This window comes from Pseudoliparis swirei, chromosome 23 (assembly GCF_029220125.1).
Source record: "Pseudoliparis swirei isolate HS2019 ecotype Mariana Trench chromosome 23, NWPU_hadal_v1, whole genome shotgun sequence".
NCBI lineage: Eukaryota > Metazoa > Chordata > Actinopteri > Perciformes > Liparidae > Pseudoliparis > Pseudoliparis swirei.
Genome location: NC_079410.1, coordinates 15251229 through 15271487, shown reverse-complemented (window position 1 = coordinate 15271487; position 20259 = coordinate 15251229). Strand labels below are relative to the sequence as shown.

The following is a 20259-nucleotide window of genomic DNA, read 5'->3' as shown; positions in this document are numbered from 1 at the left end:
GAATTACGAGTGATTATGACTTTCTCTCGAATCAATGTGGACCACCGTCTTTAAATGATTGTCATCAGGTTGAAGACGGCGCTTGCTATAATCGTTGGTATTAATCGTTGAACTGGAAATCTCGATGAACTACTTTAGTCCCAGGAAGTAGACGGGCCCTGATCGTGCAAGGCAACACAAGATCTCCTTCAGGCTACTGATCAAGCTCGAGCGTTCGTAAAGGTTTTACACGCAAAGCTAACAATCTTCTCATGTCTACGTTTTCCATAACTTTGACTACAACTGTTGTCGATATCTGTGAGTTAAATTGCTGAATTTATTTTTTGTTGGATAAAGAATAAATTATAACATTGTTATGAAGTATACACATCTTAATATAGTTTGTTTTTTGTGATGATTTTCTTCTATTGTCCATTTGTACATTGACATCTAAGGAGGTTTGCACACTGTCCCACTGTTCACTGTCAAATTGCTCGCCAATCTACTGGCTTCCTCTTTATCTGTGCATGTGTCACTACCATGTACTCACACCCACAGGCCAATATTCTTCAGTTTCCACAAACCAATTGCATTAATGGATGAAATGCACGATTCAGTCTGACCTCTTTTGGTGGGTCTTCCAACACTGCTTGCAAAGACTGAATCCAATGGCTACCAACAACACAGGCCCACTGTTTCTGCTAATAGAACCAGGCAGTTACAGCTCTGGCAAATAAGCAAGCCGAGCTGGGAATCCTTTGAGGAAGACGTGATATGTTCCAGTTAATATGAAACCTAATGATGATGGAGACTGAGAAATCATACCCAGAGTTTCCATCTTCTCAAATCGAAAAGCGTTGCAGCTACATAGCTGTTCCTGCATAGATCACAGCTTGTGAGGATTAGCAGCCATGACTTAATCTCACCATGTCTAACGAGGTTGTTGCTGCAACAGAGAGGATGAAAGATACAACAATAATTGTTTTAGACTGTTCTCATGGCTGTACACATTTTTTGTAATGGCTGATATTTATCTGCACACGAGGGCTGTGCTTCTTTAGATTTCCATGAAGACAGCAGGTCCATATTTGTTTTACTGGTACGTCATCTGCATTAAATGGCTGAGTGAGAGAAACATGTACTTTAAGTGACTTCCACCCACCCCACCAAACTTGTTTGTGTGTGCTGGTGGATTGCTGCGGATCAGGGACAATTATATTTAATGTTCTTCCTGACAGGACCAGTTTCAGACCACCCGGCGGAGCTCTGTCCCTCTGCTCTCTGTTATAACTCCATTACAAAGAGTTAATTAAGTTTCCAGCTGCTGCTCTGCTAGTGTGGGCACGTCTCCATCCATTTACAACAAGTCTATTTGTATTTTTTTATCCAGCACATCTCCATTTTGATCCATGTAGATACATATGGCCGTACAAGATACATGTGACTTGAAAATATTTGATTGTTGTTGTGAAGATATTTGCAATTCCTTGTCATGGCCAACAGGGGGCACTGCACTCCAACTGATCTGGAAGAAATAAATGTATATATCTAGACTATTAGTGCTAAAGGTGATTTGATGACCATGAGACGTTTTGGCGCACAATAAAAGGCAATGCATGGTCATCGATACTCAGACAACCATCCATACACAGGTAAAGTCCACATTATAATATATAATACTAAAGCCCAAATGCAAAGTTATTCGGTTTGGATAGTAGGTCACCTCTGCACATTATAGGTAGTGCACCATGTGTATGCGTGCTTGTACTTCTACAACAGGAATAATTGAACATTAAGTAGACATTATATCATCATCATGTACTGACTTAAGTACTACGATTTTGAACTTCCGCCTTTAACTAAAGAAACACCATAATGTAGAATAATGTAAGAAGTCCTGCATTCAAAATGGTAAGTAAATGTGCAAATGTATTCGCATCAAAATATACTCAAAGAAGGAAAAGGAATAAGAAGAATAATCAAAGATTCATGGAGTTTAGGCTGAATTTTAATAATGATGCATTGAAGTGTACATGCATTAGCTGAATAACTTCCGGGAGGCTTGTGGGTCTTATCTCAACCGAGAATAATATACCATGGTTTATTTATTGATTGCGTATTAATCTAAACGTGTAAAGCAATTAGCAACTAAAGTACTACAAAGAAATAAAAAGGAGTAAAACGTCTTATATTTTTCCTTTGACAGGTAGTGGATGGAATAGAAGTATGAAGTATAAGAAAATTGAAATACTCAAAAAGAACATGTATCCTACCTCAACATTGTACTACTTGTGTTCAGGTACTGGACCATCCGTGGTTCGTCAGGATTTGTTGGGGCAGCAGGAGGAGGTGGGAGTGCGTAAACTGTGCGCCTTGTTTGGAGTCGCATTACGCACAGGCATGGGGAGCAGCGTCGGGGAGGGACTCTACACATGTGGAAAACGAGTAACTGTTGCGCTTCGCCGTCTCTCTCCTTTTGGGGGTCTTTCCTGGACAGCACACATCTGCACTGGAGGACGTACACCTGCACGCTCCCGGACTTTAAGTTCACGTGCAAGTCTCGAGTCTGAGAGCTGCAACCCGCAGTTACTTCCGCTGGAGTCGTAATAATGCTGGGCAGCGGTAAGTCAACGGCCTCCGGCCCCAGAGAGCCGAGGAGGAAAGGGGCTGAGAAGGCGGCGGACCCCATTAAGAGGCTCGGTAAGGAAACATGCACACTTTCCAACTCCTTTCTGTTGCTGCAAAGTTACGACAATGCGCTAAATGTGTGGACATCTCTCGAGTTCAGTGTTTTTCCCACTGCGGCATCACCTCCGGACATCACTGGTGTGCACCTATCTGAGTGTGAGTGGATTGGGATTGTAATCGCACTAAATAATGTATTCATATATTTCAGAAGGGAGTTAGGGCGATATTTGTTGTATTTGAGGAATACAAAGATACTTTTATCATGGTGTTGGGTTATAATGACATTGCTGTAGTACTTGTTTAAGTACTAGCGTTGCATCCTTTATAAATATAAGATCATATTTTCCTTGGGAGGAACACTATTTGCTATATATACTGATTACTATACTGAAACCTGTGTTTGCTCATCAAGGACTGTGTTTACTGTCCACGTGCTTGTGGCCTAGTTGCCCCCCGAGTTAAAGCAATCAAGTAATATAGTAATAACCTAATAATAATAATAATAATAATAATAATAATACTTTTATGTTATAAGGCGCCGTACAACACATTAAAAACAGTTAACACAACAGGAGTAGTGGATGTCATTAGTGAAAACAGCTTACAACACATGACGAATAGCTTTTATTTGTTGTTTATTGGTTAAAGAAGAGCTCAACTCACTGAGGCTCCTCCGCAGACTGCAGCCTACTCTCTCTCAGGCCCACGCTGATTGGCTGCTGCACCCCTCACTCAAGCACTCTCAGCTCATGGCGTCACCTCGCCCCAAAATAAACACCTGCTGAGCAGTGACAGAGCACCTGTCAGAATCCCTAAAAAGACACGGGAAGTCTGGACCACGCTTTTGACCTATTTGCAGCTTATATATCCATTTGAAATAAAATTCATGTATTTTTGTCACGATCTTTGGCAGATTTTCAATATCTATTCTAGACAGTATAACACCAAGAATCAAATTCAATTGAAGTTGTTTACAAACTATACAGATAACTGTATATGGGACATTTTAAATACTGTATCCAGGATTTCACAATAAAATGCAGAAGTATTTCCCCAACAGAAAATTTCTCATCTCTCTCTTCTCACTCTTTAAAACGAATAACCTCACGCTGGTGCTGATGATCTATTTGTTTTGTTGTTACGTATCATTTAGTTTATTTTAGCATTCAGAAAACTAAGATCCTGCTCCAAACCCCTTATTTGTCATGCCTTCACAGCAGTGTGTGTGCAGGGATCCCGACCGTGGCATCGACACGGCAGACTATTTTGAAACTCTGACACTATGTGGATACTTGTTGAAGCATTACTGATGCTAGAGTTATGAAACTGTATCTCTGTGCCTGAAAATGTAATACACAACTGTCAATTCTATATTCAAGTGTCCTGCTCATACTGAATAATGAAGCCATTGATAAATGAGTCTGTTGGCCTTCAACCCCACATGTCTAAATTATGTTTTAATCCTTACTTCAGATGGAAACCCCCATACACTGTACTCTTGTACCCATGGGTGGGATTTTGTGTCATGTGAGTCACATGAGTAGTCTTACTTGTTTGTTCAAAGATTTAAAACCTACTATAAGCCTTTTTCTACGGATAAAGTTCCACGTGAAGTCGAGGTTTGTTAGTTTTGAAATCATCTTTGAATCAGACAAATGTACACATGGATAAATATATGCACTGCAACAGACGTCCCCTGTGGGGGTTCGTGGATTTGGTTTCAGGGAGAGAGTCCGAGGTTGTTGGTAGTGTTGTGTGTCTGGAGGTCTGTGGCTCTGTGATGGTGAAACACTTGCAATGAGTTTATTGTGAGAACAAATATGATTTAGACAAACAAAATACACAACTTTATTGGTTGAGGTTTGCAAAACACAACACATTCATGTGAAACCAAATCTAGAATGCTGTGAAAATGAGAAAGAAAAAACTAGCAAACTGTTGTATTAGTGGCTTTCCCTAATTTTATGTAAATTGATTAGAAAAGTAATTTTGAACAACACAGTTGGGAAAGTGATTCACTTTATAATTATGATTAAGGTGACATCAGAATAAATACTAATTCCCTTCCATCTTGCCTTCTTTCTCCATTTTTTAAGTAATTAACAAACTTGAACATGTAGAAAATCCAATTTTTCTGTACAACGGAACTTTTAAATCAACATGACATCAACATCCACAAGAAACAAACTCACTTTCAACTTCTCACACAATCAAAACAAGATATTTATTTCTACAAATGTGTGTTAAGGATCTAAATGTCACAATTAAAAGTAGATATTTACGTTGCATTAGCTCTGTAAGCTGCACGTAAACAATTACTTTCTTGTTCAGGGACTCATCACTGTGTGTTCATATCCTGCTTATTAATAAGTGAATGAAGAAATTAATTAGGAAAGATAATTAACAGAGTGCTACTTATTTTTAGTATTCTGCTTCATGTGCTGTCCCAAAAAAACCTTGCCATTAATTCTTCATTTCAAAATAACACTCACTTCTTCTGTTTCTAATTATATTACTGGAGAATATGTTCTCAGATCAGCCGCCGAGTGTCACAACCACCTTTTAACTTTGGATATCATCATTTTCATTAAAGGCCGGACCTGAACCCGTCTCGTGGGGAAGCTGTGAGACAGGATTAAGAACGTGTAATTGACCCTTTGCCTGTTGCACGTCAACGACGCCCTAACCTTTCTATCTTTATGCAAGTGTAGAATCCTAGCTGACTCTGGTGACAGTTGTTATGTCGAGAGAAACGTGAACCGTGTCCCAGGACAAGCTGAAGATGACTCACGCTGACACAATCTAATACTGACCAGCATGATGTGGTTATTTTCTTTCTGATCCTCCTCTTAGTTTAAAGGCGCTCCCGCTGCTCATAGTGTGGACACACGTACCCCGAGATAAATATTCCTTATGGGAGTGGTTTGAATGTTTCTTGTTTTCTCACAGCTGATCCAGCTTTGGGTTTTTCAGTTCTCACATGGAGCTCTCTGGTGATTTGTCAGCTGGTCCACAACTTCGGTCCAGACTGAAATACTATTAGCAGCTATTAATTGAGACATTCATGACTGCCTTAGCTGCCTTCTAGCTCCAACAGACGGTTTTCACTTCTCCTGTGAATTTACTCAACATCTGTCAGAACAGATTGCTTCAAATTTCTGAACAGACATTCGTGGTTTCCAGACAACGAATCCCTTTGATCTTTCATCCAGTGCCGAGGTTCACATTTGTGCTTTTAGGTAAAATGTCTCAAAAACAGTTTGATGGATATTCACTGACATGAGATCTAGTGCAGACATTCGTTTCCTCCACCGGATGAATCATAATCACTTTGGCAATACCGTAGCTTTCTATATCGCGTCATCATTATAGTGAAAGTTCTGTCTTGTATTGTTTATGACCGGAATCCCTGCAAAACTAATCAGCCTCAGCTGCACTTTGTGTTTATGAACAACATATGCTGGCATGACGCACACATGTTAAACTGAGACATGGTAACAATAGACCTGGGAAACATCAGGCTGTTAACATTGTCACTGTGAGCATTTTAGCATGTTGATGTTTGCATTTTTAGCAAAACACGGTTGTGCAAAGTCACAGAGATGCTGGTGTGGCTATCAAAATCTTTTTAATGTTCATCACCAAATACCTTTGACTAATTTAATCCCCATCAACCTCAGATGCACTCTGTATCCTGTTTAGTGCTACTTAGCAAATGTTAGCATGCTATTCTTGTGCTAAATTGAGATAGTTAACCTGATGAACATTACATGTGCTTAACATCAGCATGTTAGCATTGTCATTTAGAGCATGTTAGCACGCTGGTGCTAGCTTTTAGCACTGCTGGGCCGGTGAATTGGCAGCTAGCATGGTTGTCGACTCTTTTAATTCTCGTTGCTAATCCAACTTGGCTCATTTGGCTGCTTTCACAAGCTGTGTCGAAATGCTTGCAATGAAATACATTAGCATGGTTGCTAGCCAGTCGTCATGCAGGGCTTTGAGCGTTTGATGAAGGGGGCGTCAACCGGATTTTCTGCAGGAGACAGTGAAAAGAAAACACAATTAGTTCCCTAGCCTGATGAATCATGCCCTTCCCTTCACTTACAACCTCAAATAAAGAGGTTTTCAGGAGCGTATACACATAGACATTTTCATAACCTATAGGCTATGAGTGTATGAAAATGTGAATGCGTCTCTGTTTAAACAGACTGTGGATTGGCCAACCCTTTTAGGCTTGTGCTCACTTGTTCTGCGAGATCAAAACAAAGCAGGTCGAAAAGCAAAAATGTGGATTTGGCTGGAGAGGCAATAATAAGAGGCAGCAGTGGGTTGAGACTGAGGCAGTTAATAAGGCTGTTTGGGCATTTTAGCGTGGTCAATGACCTGCAGTTAATCTGGCCCATGCCTGTGGGAATGCCTTGCATGTGGTAACAGCTTGGAAAAACAGGGTTGTTATGGATGGAGGGCTAGGAGGGGGATTTCTTTGTGTTCGATGGGGAGAGATCCGCGGCTACACTCAGTCCGTCTCTCGTTGGGGGGAGGGAGCTGAGAGCTGTTTCTGTTGTGCTGTAGCTTCTGGGGCCCTCTGAGGAAGTTTATTCGCCAACTGGCACCAACAGTATAAGCACTGTGATTTAAGGGAAAGTTAAAGGAACTTTGCCAACTGTGTCTTGACAAATCTTTGTAGGTGAGCTGGACACTAAATCCTGGAGAAGAATTCAACAACAGGGAGAGTTTGCTTGAACTTTTCCTTTGAAAAGTCCTGAAAGAGAAAAATGCCCTGTGAGAGACCCTATTCATCCCTGAGAAAAGAAGCAATGAAGCGGAGCTGAATGTGCTCTATTAATAATTAGTTAACTCATTATTATACAACATAATGCAAGTACATCTTAAGTAACCAGTTACTTACTCTAAAAACTACATACAAGTCACCACTAAAATCTTTTGACACATTTTACACCATTTGGCAAAATGTTAATTTGCTTACCATCAAACCACTTTTGTACAATTTCATACCTACTTGCTACTTGTTCTGGGTGACATTCAGCTTGGGGCCTTTAACACATGTCATCCACCCCTCCCTTTAGTATCAAATAACGGTAAAAATGCCCCCCAAAAAACGTGGCCAAGATGAATCAGTAAATGTGTCCTAAAGAAGCTAAAGTGTATTTAAAATAATAAACGAAATATAAAAATAAAAAAAGCTTATTTATTTCCAACTTAATTTGAAGAAAAAGCATTCCACACATTTATCCAAAATATATAATAGTCTAAATATTCACACAAAGTTAAACATTTTACATCATTTTACATTTGACAAAAATGTCCACTCCACATTATTGGATTGCACCCTGAGTCATCTGTGGGTCTGTCATCTTTGAACTAGTGTGTAAACATTTCTTGCATGTCCTTTAAACTTCGGCCCTGTTGGCCAAAAACCATCCTTAGCTTTAGACTAGAGCTGTAGCTGGCAATTCTATCATTCTCGATTATTTCACACATTGTTTAATCATGAATGATTAATCATTTAAATGTTTGGTCTTTATAATGTCAGAGAAAAGCCTGTCACGGCTCCTCAGAGACCAAGGGGGTCTAATAATAAGCTTTACTCTAGGCCTTATTAAACTAAGATGTAAACAAAACCAGCTTGTGTAAAAAAGAAGAGGCTTTGTAAATATATGTATCCTGTGCAAGTATTTGGTTTTGTGATTGATCATCACATTTTTCTGTGTTTTAAAAAGTTATAGCAAATGCACCAAACAGCAGTAGCCTACGAAGTTCCTTGTTTTCCTTTCTGTGTTTCAGTGATACCACATGACTGGGCATTAACTTACTGTCAACTCTAAACTTAAACCTATGTTGTGTGTCCACCATGCCTCCTGCAATGATCTTTTATTTTCTGCTATAACGTTCCCCTATCCTTTCAGTTCTGACAACAAATAATGACAATACCTCTGTTCTGAGGCTCTGCATTTTGTTTGGCTTCTTGATTAAATATACATGTGATGATAATAGCTAGGGGTAACTACTATGAATGGTACAGGCAAATACTGTCTGTTAGCCTGCTATTGCCCCAAGAGAGCTATACATCTACAAATTATCATGGCTGATTCATATCGAGGAATTCGATTTCTCTCAGCTTTGCATGTTTTGCACGTTTTTTCTATTTCATAAATGCGAGAAACATTACTTTGTTAAAACAGGAAGTCACTTTTTAATGCAATCCACAGCAGCTTCACTCAGCCCACTGAAACCTTTAACACTGAAACCTTTAACACAGACCATTTCCTCTGAGGTTTGTATCTGAAACACAGTCTCAGGTTGAGGGTATAAGCAGCAGTGTTGATTGTATGTGTGCGGTCGGCTCGACAAATACAGTCAACAAGCTTTTTTGGGGGAAGGGGACTATTGATGTTGTATGAGAGCTGGTAATATTGAAATAGAGAGGCCAGAAACGTCCCTCTGTGAACTTCTATTTAGTCAACCAGACAGACAGGAACATAGCCTACTTGGAATTAGTAGTCTATGACTAAATACCTGCAACTCTATCAGCCTCAGCTGGACTTTGTGCTACTACTAATCAACATATATTAGAATGCTTATATGCTAAACTAAGTCTGATGAACGTTGTAAACATTATACAGCCTCACAGAGGTGCTACTAGCATAGCCTTGTTAACCTAACAGAAAGATGAGGATTTACCTACAAACTTCCTAAGAGAAATGATTATGTTATGATTAGAAATGTTTTTAGAGGCCTTGTGTCCTTGCATGTCGACACAATAAAACAACACAAACTCAATCACTGAATTTGTTTTTACAGTAAACTTCCCGTTTTGTTTTGTGTGTGTGTTTGTGCGCTTCAGGGCTGCTGGACAATGAGGACGTACGTGTGATGATGCAGGGCTGCAACATGGTGAAAGTTCGCTCTTCGAGGTGGCAGAAGAGCCGAAATCTGCGGCTTCTAGACGACGGACTCACTGTGTGGTGTGAATCCAACAAAATCTCCCGCAAAGCCAAAGCTCAGCAGACATGTGAGTATCGCTAAACTTGGCTTTGAGAACAGGGAGAGTGGGATGGGGGGCCCAGTGTTTGTGTGTGTGTGTGTGTGTGTGCGTGTGTGTGTGTGTGTGTGTGTGGGGGGGTCCGGCTTGAGCAGATTAGGAGGGAGGATCAAGGTGAAAAATAGGAAAAGGACCAACAGTTAGTTACAAGAAGTGAGGTTAAGGAGGAGAAGTAGCTCTGAAAGTGAGAGTGCTCATGAATAGAAATTGCTTTTAGGAGAGAAGCTTGAGCGATATCAGATTAGAGGAAAAGGGCTTTGCCGAAAAGGAAATTTATCCACAGGGTACAAAGCAGAGAAAGACCAGCAGGCCTTCCACCAGCCTAGTAGACTAGGATGTGAGTCACGGCGCCAGCTGATTGTTCAGGGTTGTTGAGCTGTTTTATGTTGGCTCGATCTCATACTCATTATCAGGGCTGTTTGTTTACATTTCAAGTGTGGACACTAATCATGGGCTTTGTGGTCTGGCTAAACAATAATCATGTGTAGTTTATGTGCCGATTCATAAACCTGGACTCGTGAGGAGTCTGGTACAAAAGAAATCAAAACAATTTAAAAGTAAAAGTATCTCCGTTGCTATATAAGAATAGTGAATAAATGGATTTTAGATTTATTTATTTCTGTGTGGACTGAGTGCAAAGAAAACGCAGAAACAATGCAAAACTCTAGTAATTTAACTATAAATTGCACCAATACTCTCAGTGTGGAAATAAGAGGAATTTGATACACATGAAATGTAATATCAGGGCACACACATTATTTATAATTGTAATCCTCCTCTTCCCTCATTGTTTTAAACTGCCATATTTTAGCTGCAATGGCACACAGTGTCCAACTTACACCAGTGGCTCAAATTAACTAAAATACTTGAAAGAGTCCTATAAAAGGGAGACAGAGAGATGACACCTGTTTGGGACATTAACCAAAAAAAACAATATAAATGTGAAGACGATGGTGTATTTTAGAGAGCAACACCAGCCGTTTAACCTCAGCAGAGGCTTTTCACCTCGTCATATTGACACAGCATTCAAACAAAAGAGATTAGACTCTAGAGATTGCCAAAGTGCAGGGTATTTAGGTAATCTCACATTTTCTTTCCATTGCATTTCTTTAAAGCTAAATCTTCTACTGGAATCAAAATGTACTGCAAGCTGGGTGGGTGGCAATTCTCTCTCACCCTCTTATATTTCTGCTTAACGTTCTAGCTCCCCCACCTGTTTGTGCTCTTCGTCCTGATGCTGAAGTGCAGTTTATTGCTGAGAGCAGCAGGGTGGTCGGGTGGTCAGGTTTGGTATAGGCCGTCTTGATTGCGCTCAAGCAGCTCCAGAAATAGACACAGAGTGGTCAAGTTTCTGTGTAACACTCCCTGCAATGAAGTCAACAAATAGTATGAGGACAGCCGAGCCTCTTCAGACGGATACCGATAATGCTGCAGGCGGCCGGGGAGCATATCTGTGTGTGCTTAAGTGTGTGTTTGTGTGAATTCAGGATAAAGGATTGGCTTGGTTTCTTTTTTCCGAGCTCAAGGCGGGTCTCCAGGTCCAGTGGGATCTGGCGCCTGCAGTTCAATGCCGCTTCTGATGCTCTCAAGCACTTGGCATGGAATACAACCCTTTACACTTCTGCTGTCCCTTTCTAAACTACACACACACATGTCCACACACACACACACACACACACACACCCCGCGTCTCTGGGTAAACCACAAAAGAGGAATGTGGAGTAATTTTGAAGAGGTGGACTACAGAGGCTTTGTGACCTCCAGCAACAGAATGAGGCTATTGTCATGGCAGACACTGCTTATTACCCAGCTGAGGGATCACCACGCAGCAGGCATCCCAGAAACAGACAAGCTCCTGTGCTGAATAAAGTTGTTGTGTTAGAATCAGCTTGAAGCCAGTGTCTGTGTGTTTGTCTGTTCTGGACAGAAAGTGTTGACCAGACTCACCAGCAAATATGTAATCAGGTCATGTGAAGTTGTGGATCTCAATCTTTTTCTCCCCTGAGTCCATAAAAAAATGTAACTATGTTTTCAGCCTTGCTGGCATAATTCACGTAGGGATGGCATTGTCATGTCTGTCAGGCGACCATTATGCTCCAGACTGAAGTAAAACATCTTTAGTAATGCCCTGACTTTTCATCAGGTATATTTAATGTTTACCACACCTAGGTTTAGATCGGTGACTAACAATTACTTCATTATTGATAATTTAGTCTTTGAAACATCAACAGTGGCGAAACATACTCATCACAACATCCCAGAGCCCAACATGGTGTCCTCAAAATACCTTGTTTTATCAGTCTAAATCCAACATAAGGTTTTATTTATTGTTATACATATGTGATGGCAACAAGCAGCAAACCCTCATAGTTTAGAAGCTTGAACCAACAAATAATTGCCGTTTTTGCTTGACGAATGTGTGAAACATATAATCAATAAAAATAGTAGTCAACCAATGTGTTATTCCCAGCTCTACCTTTGGTTTATGACTGAACACCTGCAAAATGAGTGACATTCACAGCCTCGGCTGCACTTTGTGTTAAGAGCTAATTTGTAAAAGTGCCATGCTTGACTAAGATGTCATTATGAGCATGTTGGCACGCTGATGCACGCCTCAAAACATGGCTGTAGACTCAGTTTTGCTTTTTTTTCAATCCCATAAATCAACCCTCCAAATTATCAGTTAGAGCCACCATGGTGAGGTTATAACGACTATAAAAACTATTAAAAATCCCTGCTCCTTGACTGTCAGCACACAGGGTATTAACTGAAGCGTTTCATTTTGTGTGCTTTAAGCGTCATAGGTGTAAAGTGTGGAAAGTGCATGTTATATTTGACCATCCTGTCGCTATGGCGCACTGCTTTGTGGGGCTTGTGAGCCTCTTATAGGGCATGGTGGTTGACCTTCAGCCGTTTACTCGACAACACAAGAACTCTTCTTCTTCCCCTCTCCTCCTCCAGTCGCAGTGGCGGAAGTGGAGTGTGTGCGTGAAGGCTGCCAGTCCGAGGCGCTGAGGCGGCTGTCCGGCTCGGTGCCGGAGAGCAAGTGCTTCACAGTCGTGTTCAAAGGCGCCAGGAAGAGCCTGGACCTGCTGTGCCCCTGTGAGGAGGATGCTCAGCGTTGGGTGCGAGGGCTGCGCTCTCTAAAGGAGCGCGTGGCCGACATGACCCAGAAGCAAAAGCTGGACCAATATCCTGCCCAATGTTTAATATGCTAGAATAAATATACTTTAGCATTGCTATGGCGACTGACTCTGCTGTCCCATGTGCCAGTCCACGTCCACAGCAGAGCTATCGTGAGCAGTAATGACTCGGAAAAAAGAGACGTCTAAATATAGTCTGACTATCACTGATATTTATGATCCCTCAGAGCCAGCGGATAATATAACTCTTATCAGGTAGAGGGTCAAATTAAGATCTCTTCGCTTCTCTGTTGATCTATTTTTTGGTTTTGTAAACAGATAAATCATCAGGGCAATTATGTTGTTATCTCGTCTATTACAGTATATTTCATAAAGAAACCAGGGTGATGTTTATCTTGAATGGTGTAATGTGTGTAATGTGGGCCAGTTACAGTTGGCGCATGGTGGAAAACTATAATTAGTCTATGTTACATTACTTTTCATTCATTTAATTAACACTTTTGACCAGCAGGATTTATAGAAATTTAATTTTCAGGCTGAAGTGCTCGATTAATGATCGTAAGTGCATCCCTCCCAACAATCGACAAAGAGCCTTTCCCACGGTGTTTATCAACTGAACTTTGTGCTTGCAAGTTAAACAGTCAAAAACGATGGATTATGCCTTTTAGGATATGCTCGTTTGCTATAGTAGGTACACACAACCAAAACCAAAGCAGTTTAATACAACAGCCCAGCAATAGAACCTACCTCCATGGAGGTTGTAATTGTGCTCCTTTAACTTCAGAGTTGAGGCTGCAGTTTGTGTTGCTGTTCAATTGTATGGCGTCAAACAGTTTCTATTATTTTAGGCAAACAGAAACTGCATGATACACACAAAGTGTACGCATTAAGTGTACCTGTGCACATTATGCACCCAAAGACTGCCTTGAGTGACGACGTTGTTGAACTGGATTCTTGAGGTTTTATTCCTTAACCGTCCACACTTGGATCCGAGGCTACCTGAGGCGAGCGGATCAGAACCAGGACGGCAAGATGAGCTACGACGAGGTCAAGCGGCTGCTCCAGATGATCAACATTGACCTAAGTGAGCAGTACGCCCGCTGTTTATTCAAGGTCAGGAGCATCCTGTGCATCTTAATGTTTTAGTACCTGTAAATTATCCTCTTTTGCTTTAATTGTAATATGAGCTGAACACTGAGAAAAAGGTGATAGTTTTGCTCGTGTCAGTTTACTGTGGCACCCTGGAGTCTAGAGTCTGTGTTCAATTACCAAGCCAGCCACCAACCCCCGTCCACATCTTTATCACCTCCCTCTTGTCTTCCCCTCAACAAAACAAGGCCCAGCTCTTTCTTTATTGTGGGGCATTACTGCCTGCTATGTCCCTCAGCTCTCCATTATAGCTGAATTGGGGTTTTTTATACTCTGTCCCGATGCAATTTCCAATTCGGACCATCCCCAAAAAAAGTACACAAAGCTGGGTTGACTTATTATGGAGAGGCTTTCATCACAGGGAATTTGAAGCCTTCCCAAAAATAAAAGCTTACTGTGTTTGCTGTGTGTCTCTGTGTGTGTCCGATTGTTGTCATTTTTTAACTCCACCCTTTCCCCCTGGCATCCCAGAGGTGTGACAGATCCGGTGACGATCGTCTCGATCATATAGAGATTGAGGAGTTCTGCCGGGAGCTGCTGCGACGGCCCGAGCTGGACGCGGTCTTCAGACACTATTCAAGTAACGGTTGTGTGCTCGCCACCGCTGAGCTGCGGGACTTCCTGGGAGACCAAGGAGAAGATGCCTCGTTGAATCATGCTCAGAGCCTCATACTCACCTATGAGCTGAATGACTGGGGTAGGTCCTCAAAGCAGTCATTAAAGGCTTTAAAGAAAGAACACACACCTATTTTAGATGAACTGTGAATGTGACAACAGGGATTCGGCTTATACCTGCGAATGTCTTTGTATTCTAAACACTGAGGCACTAAGTAGTTCACACCAGTTATATCTGCAATGAGAAATAAAAAAATGCCACACACAACAACTAAAACTATGAACAGAATATCAAAGGAAAATGTGTCAGAGTACTGATTTTTATTTATTAGCACAAGTTCAAATCAAACCAATGAGTGTAAAACCGGCTGGTAGAAATACAATATTGTTGACTTGAGCAATGTTGTGTTTTGTTTCTCATAAATTAGATTTTGATTATTAATAGGAAGAATATGAAGTGTGTTCTCTGAAAGGTTACATTTTCTTGCTTTAAGTAAAACATAATTTTAACTAATAGGTGATACATCTGGTTCAGTATGATTTTAACAATATTGAGACTGTTTAGCTCTATTTGTGTGACAGAATCAAAGCTGTGATTAGTGTTAACCTTCTGCCCTTCCTTGTACCAGAGTCTAATGCATGCTGTTTTAACCCATTTGTTAAACTCTGAGCAGTTTGCGTAAGAAAGTCCAAAGATCCTTAAAACTCGTTGTCGTTTATTGCAGCTCAGAAGAACCACTTCATGACCCAGAATGGATTCACCATGTACATGCTGTCCCGGGAGAACGATCTGGTTAATCCCGACCACGCCGGAGTCTACCAGGACATGAGCCGCCCTTTGGCCCACTACTTCATCTCCTCGTCGCACAACACTTACCTCACCAAGGACCAAGTCACCGGCGCCAGCAGCACTGAGCCGTACATCAGGTACAGAGGCCCAAAAAACATCATCAAACAGCCCATATTTCAGCATGATCGAACCCTATTGAGGTTGAGTTGAGCGATCTTCAAGTACGTGTCTTTCACCGACAGGGCTCTGAATCAGGGCTGTCGCTGCGTGGAGCTGGACTGCTGGGATGGCGATAAAGGGGAACCGGTCATCTACCATGGCCACACTCTCACCTCCAAAGTGCCTTTCAAGGAGGTCATTGAAACCATCGCCCAATATGCCTTCAAGGTCAGAGGAACTTGATTCAATGGTGTAAATCCTCTGCTGTGACAGTGTGCTTGCTGCTCTTCAATACCGCTCATGAAATAAGTGATATACTGTAGTCAGTCAGACTTGCTTTCACAGCCCACTGCGCTTCTTGTGGTTGCATACCGGCGTTATTTTGGTTTGGACACACGATAGTATTACCGTGTTCGGTCCCGCATAGCTACCATGTGATCTAATTGCGTTTCAATGGCACGGCATATGTATTTTTCCTGTGTTTCTCCCGGCAGGCGTCACCATATCCACTAATCCTGTCCTTGGAGAACCACTGTTCTGTGGAGCAGCAGGTTGTCATGGCCAATGACCTGCGCACCATCCTGGGCAGCAGACTGCTCACCAAGCCCCTCAGTGCTCAGCCGCCGAAGGATCTGCCTTCTCCCGAGGTACCACGCACACCAACACACAGAGAGGTACTGGAATCTGGCTGTCTGGTTTTCTAACAGTAATTTGTTCGTTGCAGGAGCTGAAGGGCCGTATTCTGGTAAAAGGAAAGAAGCTGATTCATCACTTGGGCCAGCTGAGCAAGGATGGCAGCTGTGCCAGCTTCTCCTCAAGCTCTGAAGATGAACCAGCAAGCAGCAATAAGAACACCTCTAAGAAGGATCCCGCAAAGGTCAGCTCAACTAGACTTGCTGTTAAGCCTGAGAAGCTTTTAAAGTGAACCTTTAGACAATCGGCAAATGTTCTTTTATGTTTGCATTTGCCCTTCTCAGGTCTGTTCTAAGCTGAGCCCAGAGCTTTCAGAGCTGGTGGTGTATTGCAGAAGTGTCCCCTTCCGTGGCTTTGAAAATCCATCTGAAAAACCTCCCAATGAAATGTCCTCATTCTCTGAAAGTGATGCCCTCAGGCTCATCAAAGACTCCGGTACAACAATGGAAATAATTGCATCTTGACATTACACGGAGAAAAGTCAAATCGATTTTCTGACATTGCTTTACTGCAGCTGATTCTACACCAAATAGCATGAGCCTCCAGTAAATCATGCATGTGGATTTCTTCTTTTCATTCGCAGGGAAGCTTTTTGTGAGACACAACAGCAGGCAGCTGAGCCGGATCTACCCCTCCGGCCAGCGCCTCCAATCATCCAACTATGATCCTCAGGAAATGTGGAACGGTGGCTGCCAGATGGGTTAGTACTCCAGACTAGAAGCTTGGATGCTGTTCTGATGGCAGCACATTAAAGCAATTCATTTGGAAAACATTATGTGGCCAGTAAGTGCCAAGGAAACTTACCCTAACTCATTTCTGCTAATTGCTGCTACATCACAACACATTGATGCCAACGACTGTCATTCATGTTTTCTGTCGGCACGCGTGTGATCAGGCCTGCCGTGTTACTGATTCCAGTCTCTGTGCTGTTCAGTGGCCCTGAACTTCCAGACTTCCGGGGAGCAGATGGACCTGAACCAGGGTCGCTTCCTCCCCAATGGTCGCTGTGGATACGTTCTGAAGCCGAGCTTCCTGCGCAGCCCGACTTCCGACTTTAACCCAGAGATCACGGGTGGAGGCCCCGGTCACATCCCCACCCAGCTGACTATTCGAGTGAGTGGTAACCTCGTGAGGATCAGTGTTGAGGCAAATTCTGATTGGCCGACTCAAATTCATCTGAAAAGTCACAATTTAATTTTTGACATACTGCTCTCCAGTTTGTACTGTATTCATGTATATACTTTGTACATTTAGATCAGAACTAAAATGAATCAGACTTCACTCAGAATTGGATATTCACATTGACTTATTACATTTTGCTTTTTAGATAATATCTGCGCAGCAGCTGCCAAAAATCAACACGGAGAAGGCGAGCTCCATTGTGGACCCACAAGTGTGGGTTGAAATTCACGGGGTGGATATTGATAATGCAAGAAACAAAACCCACCGCATTGACAACAATGGTAACTCTGAGACATCATAAATCAATAAAAGAAACGTTGACATTTAAGTGTCAATCTTTTGTAATTGCCTGCATAAATGTTTTAACCAGAGAACTAATAATTTATTTTTATGCAAATATATTATTGCTATGAAATAATGTTACTGTATGCTGTCATGCTGTTTGTGATCATGTAAATGCAGGAGGAAACAGATCAGCGTCTTTCATGTCCATTGTTTGAGAGGTACATTACTGGATGAGTATGTATGGCTCCTATGCGCCCTCTACAGGTTTCAACCCGCGATGGGACTGCACTCTGAGCTTCCAGCTGCAGGTCCCTGAACTGGCTCTGGTGCGGTTTATGGTGGAGGACCATGATCACACTGCCAAAAATGACTTTGTGGGGCAGTTCACTTTACCCTTCACAAGCCTACGAAAAGGTGCTCATCGAGATCCACTGAGCATATTAAATACCAGCCATCACTGTGGCATGTTTGTGATGTGTGTCATATTCTCTTCTCAGGTTATCGACATGTTCATTTATTGAAGGCAGATGGTTCCAGTCTGTCGCCCGGCACACTCTTCATCCACGTTAAAGTGACTCGCAAAGGAGCTCCCATTAAAACTGTGTCCGAGCGTATGGCCATTGCCAAAGGCAAGGCGTGACGTGCATCTGTACGAGATGGAGAGCTGCATTTTCTGACATCAAAGGGCTTTGAGGAAGGAGCTCTGATTGTTGCTGCCTGCCGGTCTTCCAGTCCAGAGCTAAAGTGGTCCAATTTACACTCAGCCACTTCCCACTAGAGGAGGAGAGACGTTGTTTCTCTGAGACGAGGAAGCTCGCTGGATATTAGCAAATGAATTGCCTCTGGCTGGATAATTAATCTGTGGGAGGATCTGGGCTTGTCAGTGCTGAGTGCTCTGGAAACAGAGCGCCGAGGATTGTGGTGGAAAAAAACAATATTAGACTTGTTACAAAATACATGTTAGTGGTGTTAACTCTCCTGTGTAGGTGGGTATCCTATTATGTGTTGGACTGAATATGTGTTACTTCATCTTTTTATATTTGATAAGTATTTTTAAAATGTTACACTTCAGTATTTGACTTAAACCGAAAGAATGAAGATATTTTAACAAGAAACAACACTTTCTTATCTGACCCTGTCTCATTCAGGAAGCACTGAGGGAATAGAAGCATGTGATTGAAATGATAAATATCACTGTTTTATTAATTATGGTTTGAACACCAATTGTTATGTAATAATGATTTAGAGTTATTGTAATGTTTCAGATATTGTCACATGTTATTTTAACCATGAAGGATGAACAAATAATGAAATTGTTTATTCATCTAGTCTTACTTGATACTTTAGATACTTGACACTTTTAATGTTATGACAATATATTTTCGCAACTTACAAATGAACTTGAAATTTAAACAGTATTAACTTTAACATTATTCCGAATGTTAATTATTGTCTTTGCCTTAGCATCATTTCACACACTTTAAAATAAGTGTTTATCTGTTGGCGATATTTGTTTGTCGGCTCCTTTTCCCCTTTTCTATTAACAATCCTTCATAATTATTTGTGTTTGTTGACAATTATGATCCCGACAATCATATCTGAAGGTTGTGGTTAAACACAAATTGCAACAATTGTACAACACTGCCAATTACTTCGGACTACAGTGAATCATGTAATGCTCTTAAAAGTAGCTGATGATACAATGGTGCAGTAATGCAAGGTGCTGCACATGGATTACTGTAATTACAGCATATATGATCAGGATTGATTTCAATAGCATGTAATAAATGCAGTATGACTTTGCAGTGTTAAAGAGTAAAGCTTGTGTTGTGTGAATGGCAGTTGATATTATGTATGCAAGAGAAAAGACTGTTTTCATAAAAGCACGAATAACACATTGCTGTGTTTTGTTGTTTTGCATAAGCTATTAAGAGACACACGTAGTATGTGTGTGGAGAGGGGTGGACTCAGACTGAATGAATGTATACACATCACATTTGGTTTGCATTTAATTATTGTATGTGACCAGCTAAACTCCCTGCAAGCTGATGAGCTGCAGGATATCCAGATGGCCAGTGAACCGCATGCAGGCCAAGGCTATACGTTACTTCATTGTAGTTTGTTTTGAGTAAATGAAAATACACTGTCCTGTAGTAAATGCTTATTAGCACAGCATATATACAGGTGGAAATTAACTTCCTGAAAGAAACAATTAAGAATATTCCCAATGTTATCCTTGAATGTGGATAACACAAACAACGCATTTACAAAAACAATTATTAACCATGAACACAGCCTTTGGTTCCAACTTAGAACTACTTTATAAAGGGCGGCTTATTTGAAAGTAGTACCATACTTCTTTCATCACTTTATATATAGGCTATAACATGTTTGTGGTTGAATTAATAATGATAATAGTTAACAGCATTTGCGAAATGATAATTAACCATTAATATCACCTTTATTTAAAAAGTACAACCATTTTATGAAGGGAGTCATATTTTCTCCATTTA

The 20259-nt window shown here is 41.3% G+C and overlaps 1 protein-coding gene across 1 annotated transcript; it reads left to right on the top strand.

The window, feature by feature from the left end:
* The first annotated feature begins 2397 nt into the window (after positions 1 to 2397).
* On the top strand, positions 2398 to 19643 carry plcd3a (phospholipase C, delta 3a). Its single transcript, XM_056407458.1, has 15 exons — positions 2398 to 2679; positions 9533 to 9700; positions 12692 to 12920; positions 13857 to 13986; positions 14494 to 14719; positions 15363 to 15564; positions 15670 to 15814; positions 16081 to 16233; positions 16311 to 16463; positions 16564 to 16714; positions 16863 to 16979; positions 17214 to 17392; positions 17607 to 17742; positions 18011 to 18160; positions 18244 to 19643. Exons 1-15 carry the CDS (start codon positions 2589 to 2591, stop codon positions 18384 to 18386), a joined length of 2373 nt encoding a protein of 790 aa, XP_056263433.1. The 5' UTR covers positions 2398 to 2588; the 3' UTR covers positions 18387 to 19643.
* The last annotated feature ends 616 nt before the right edge of the window (positions 19644 to 20259 follow it).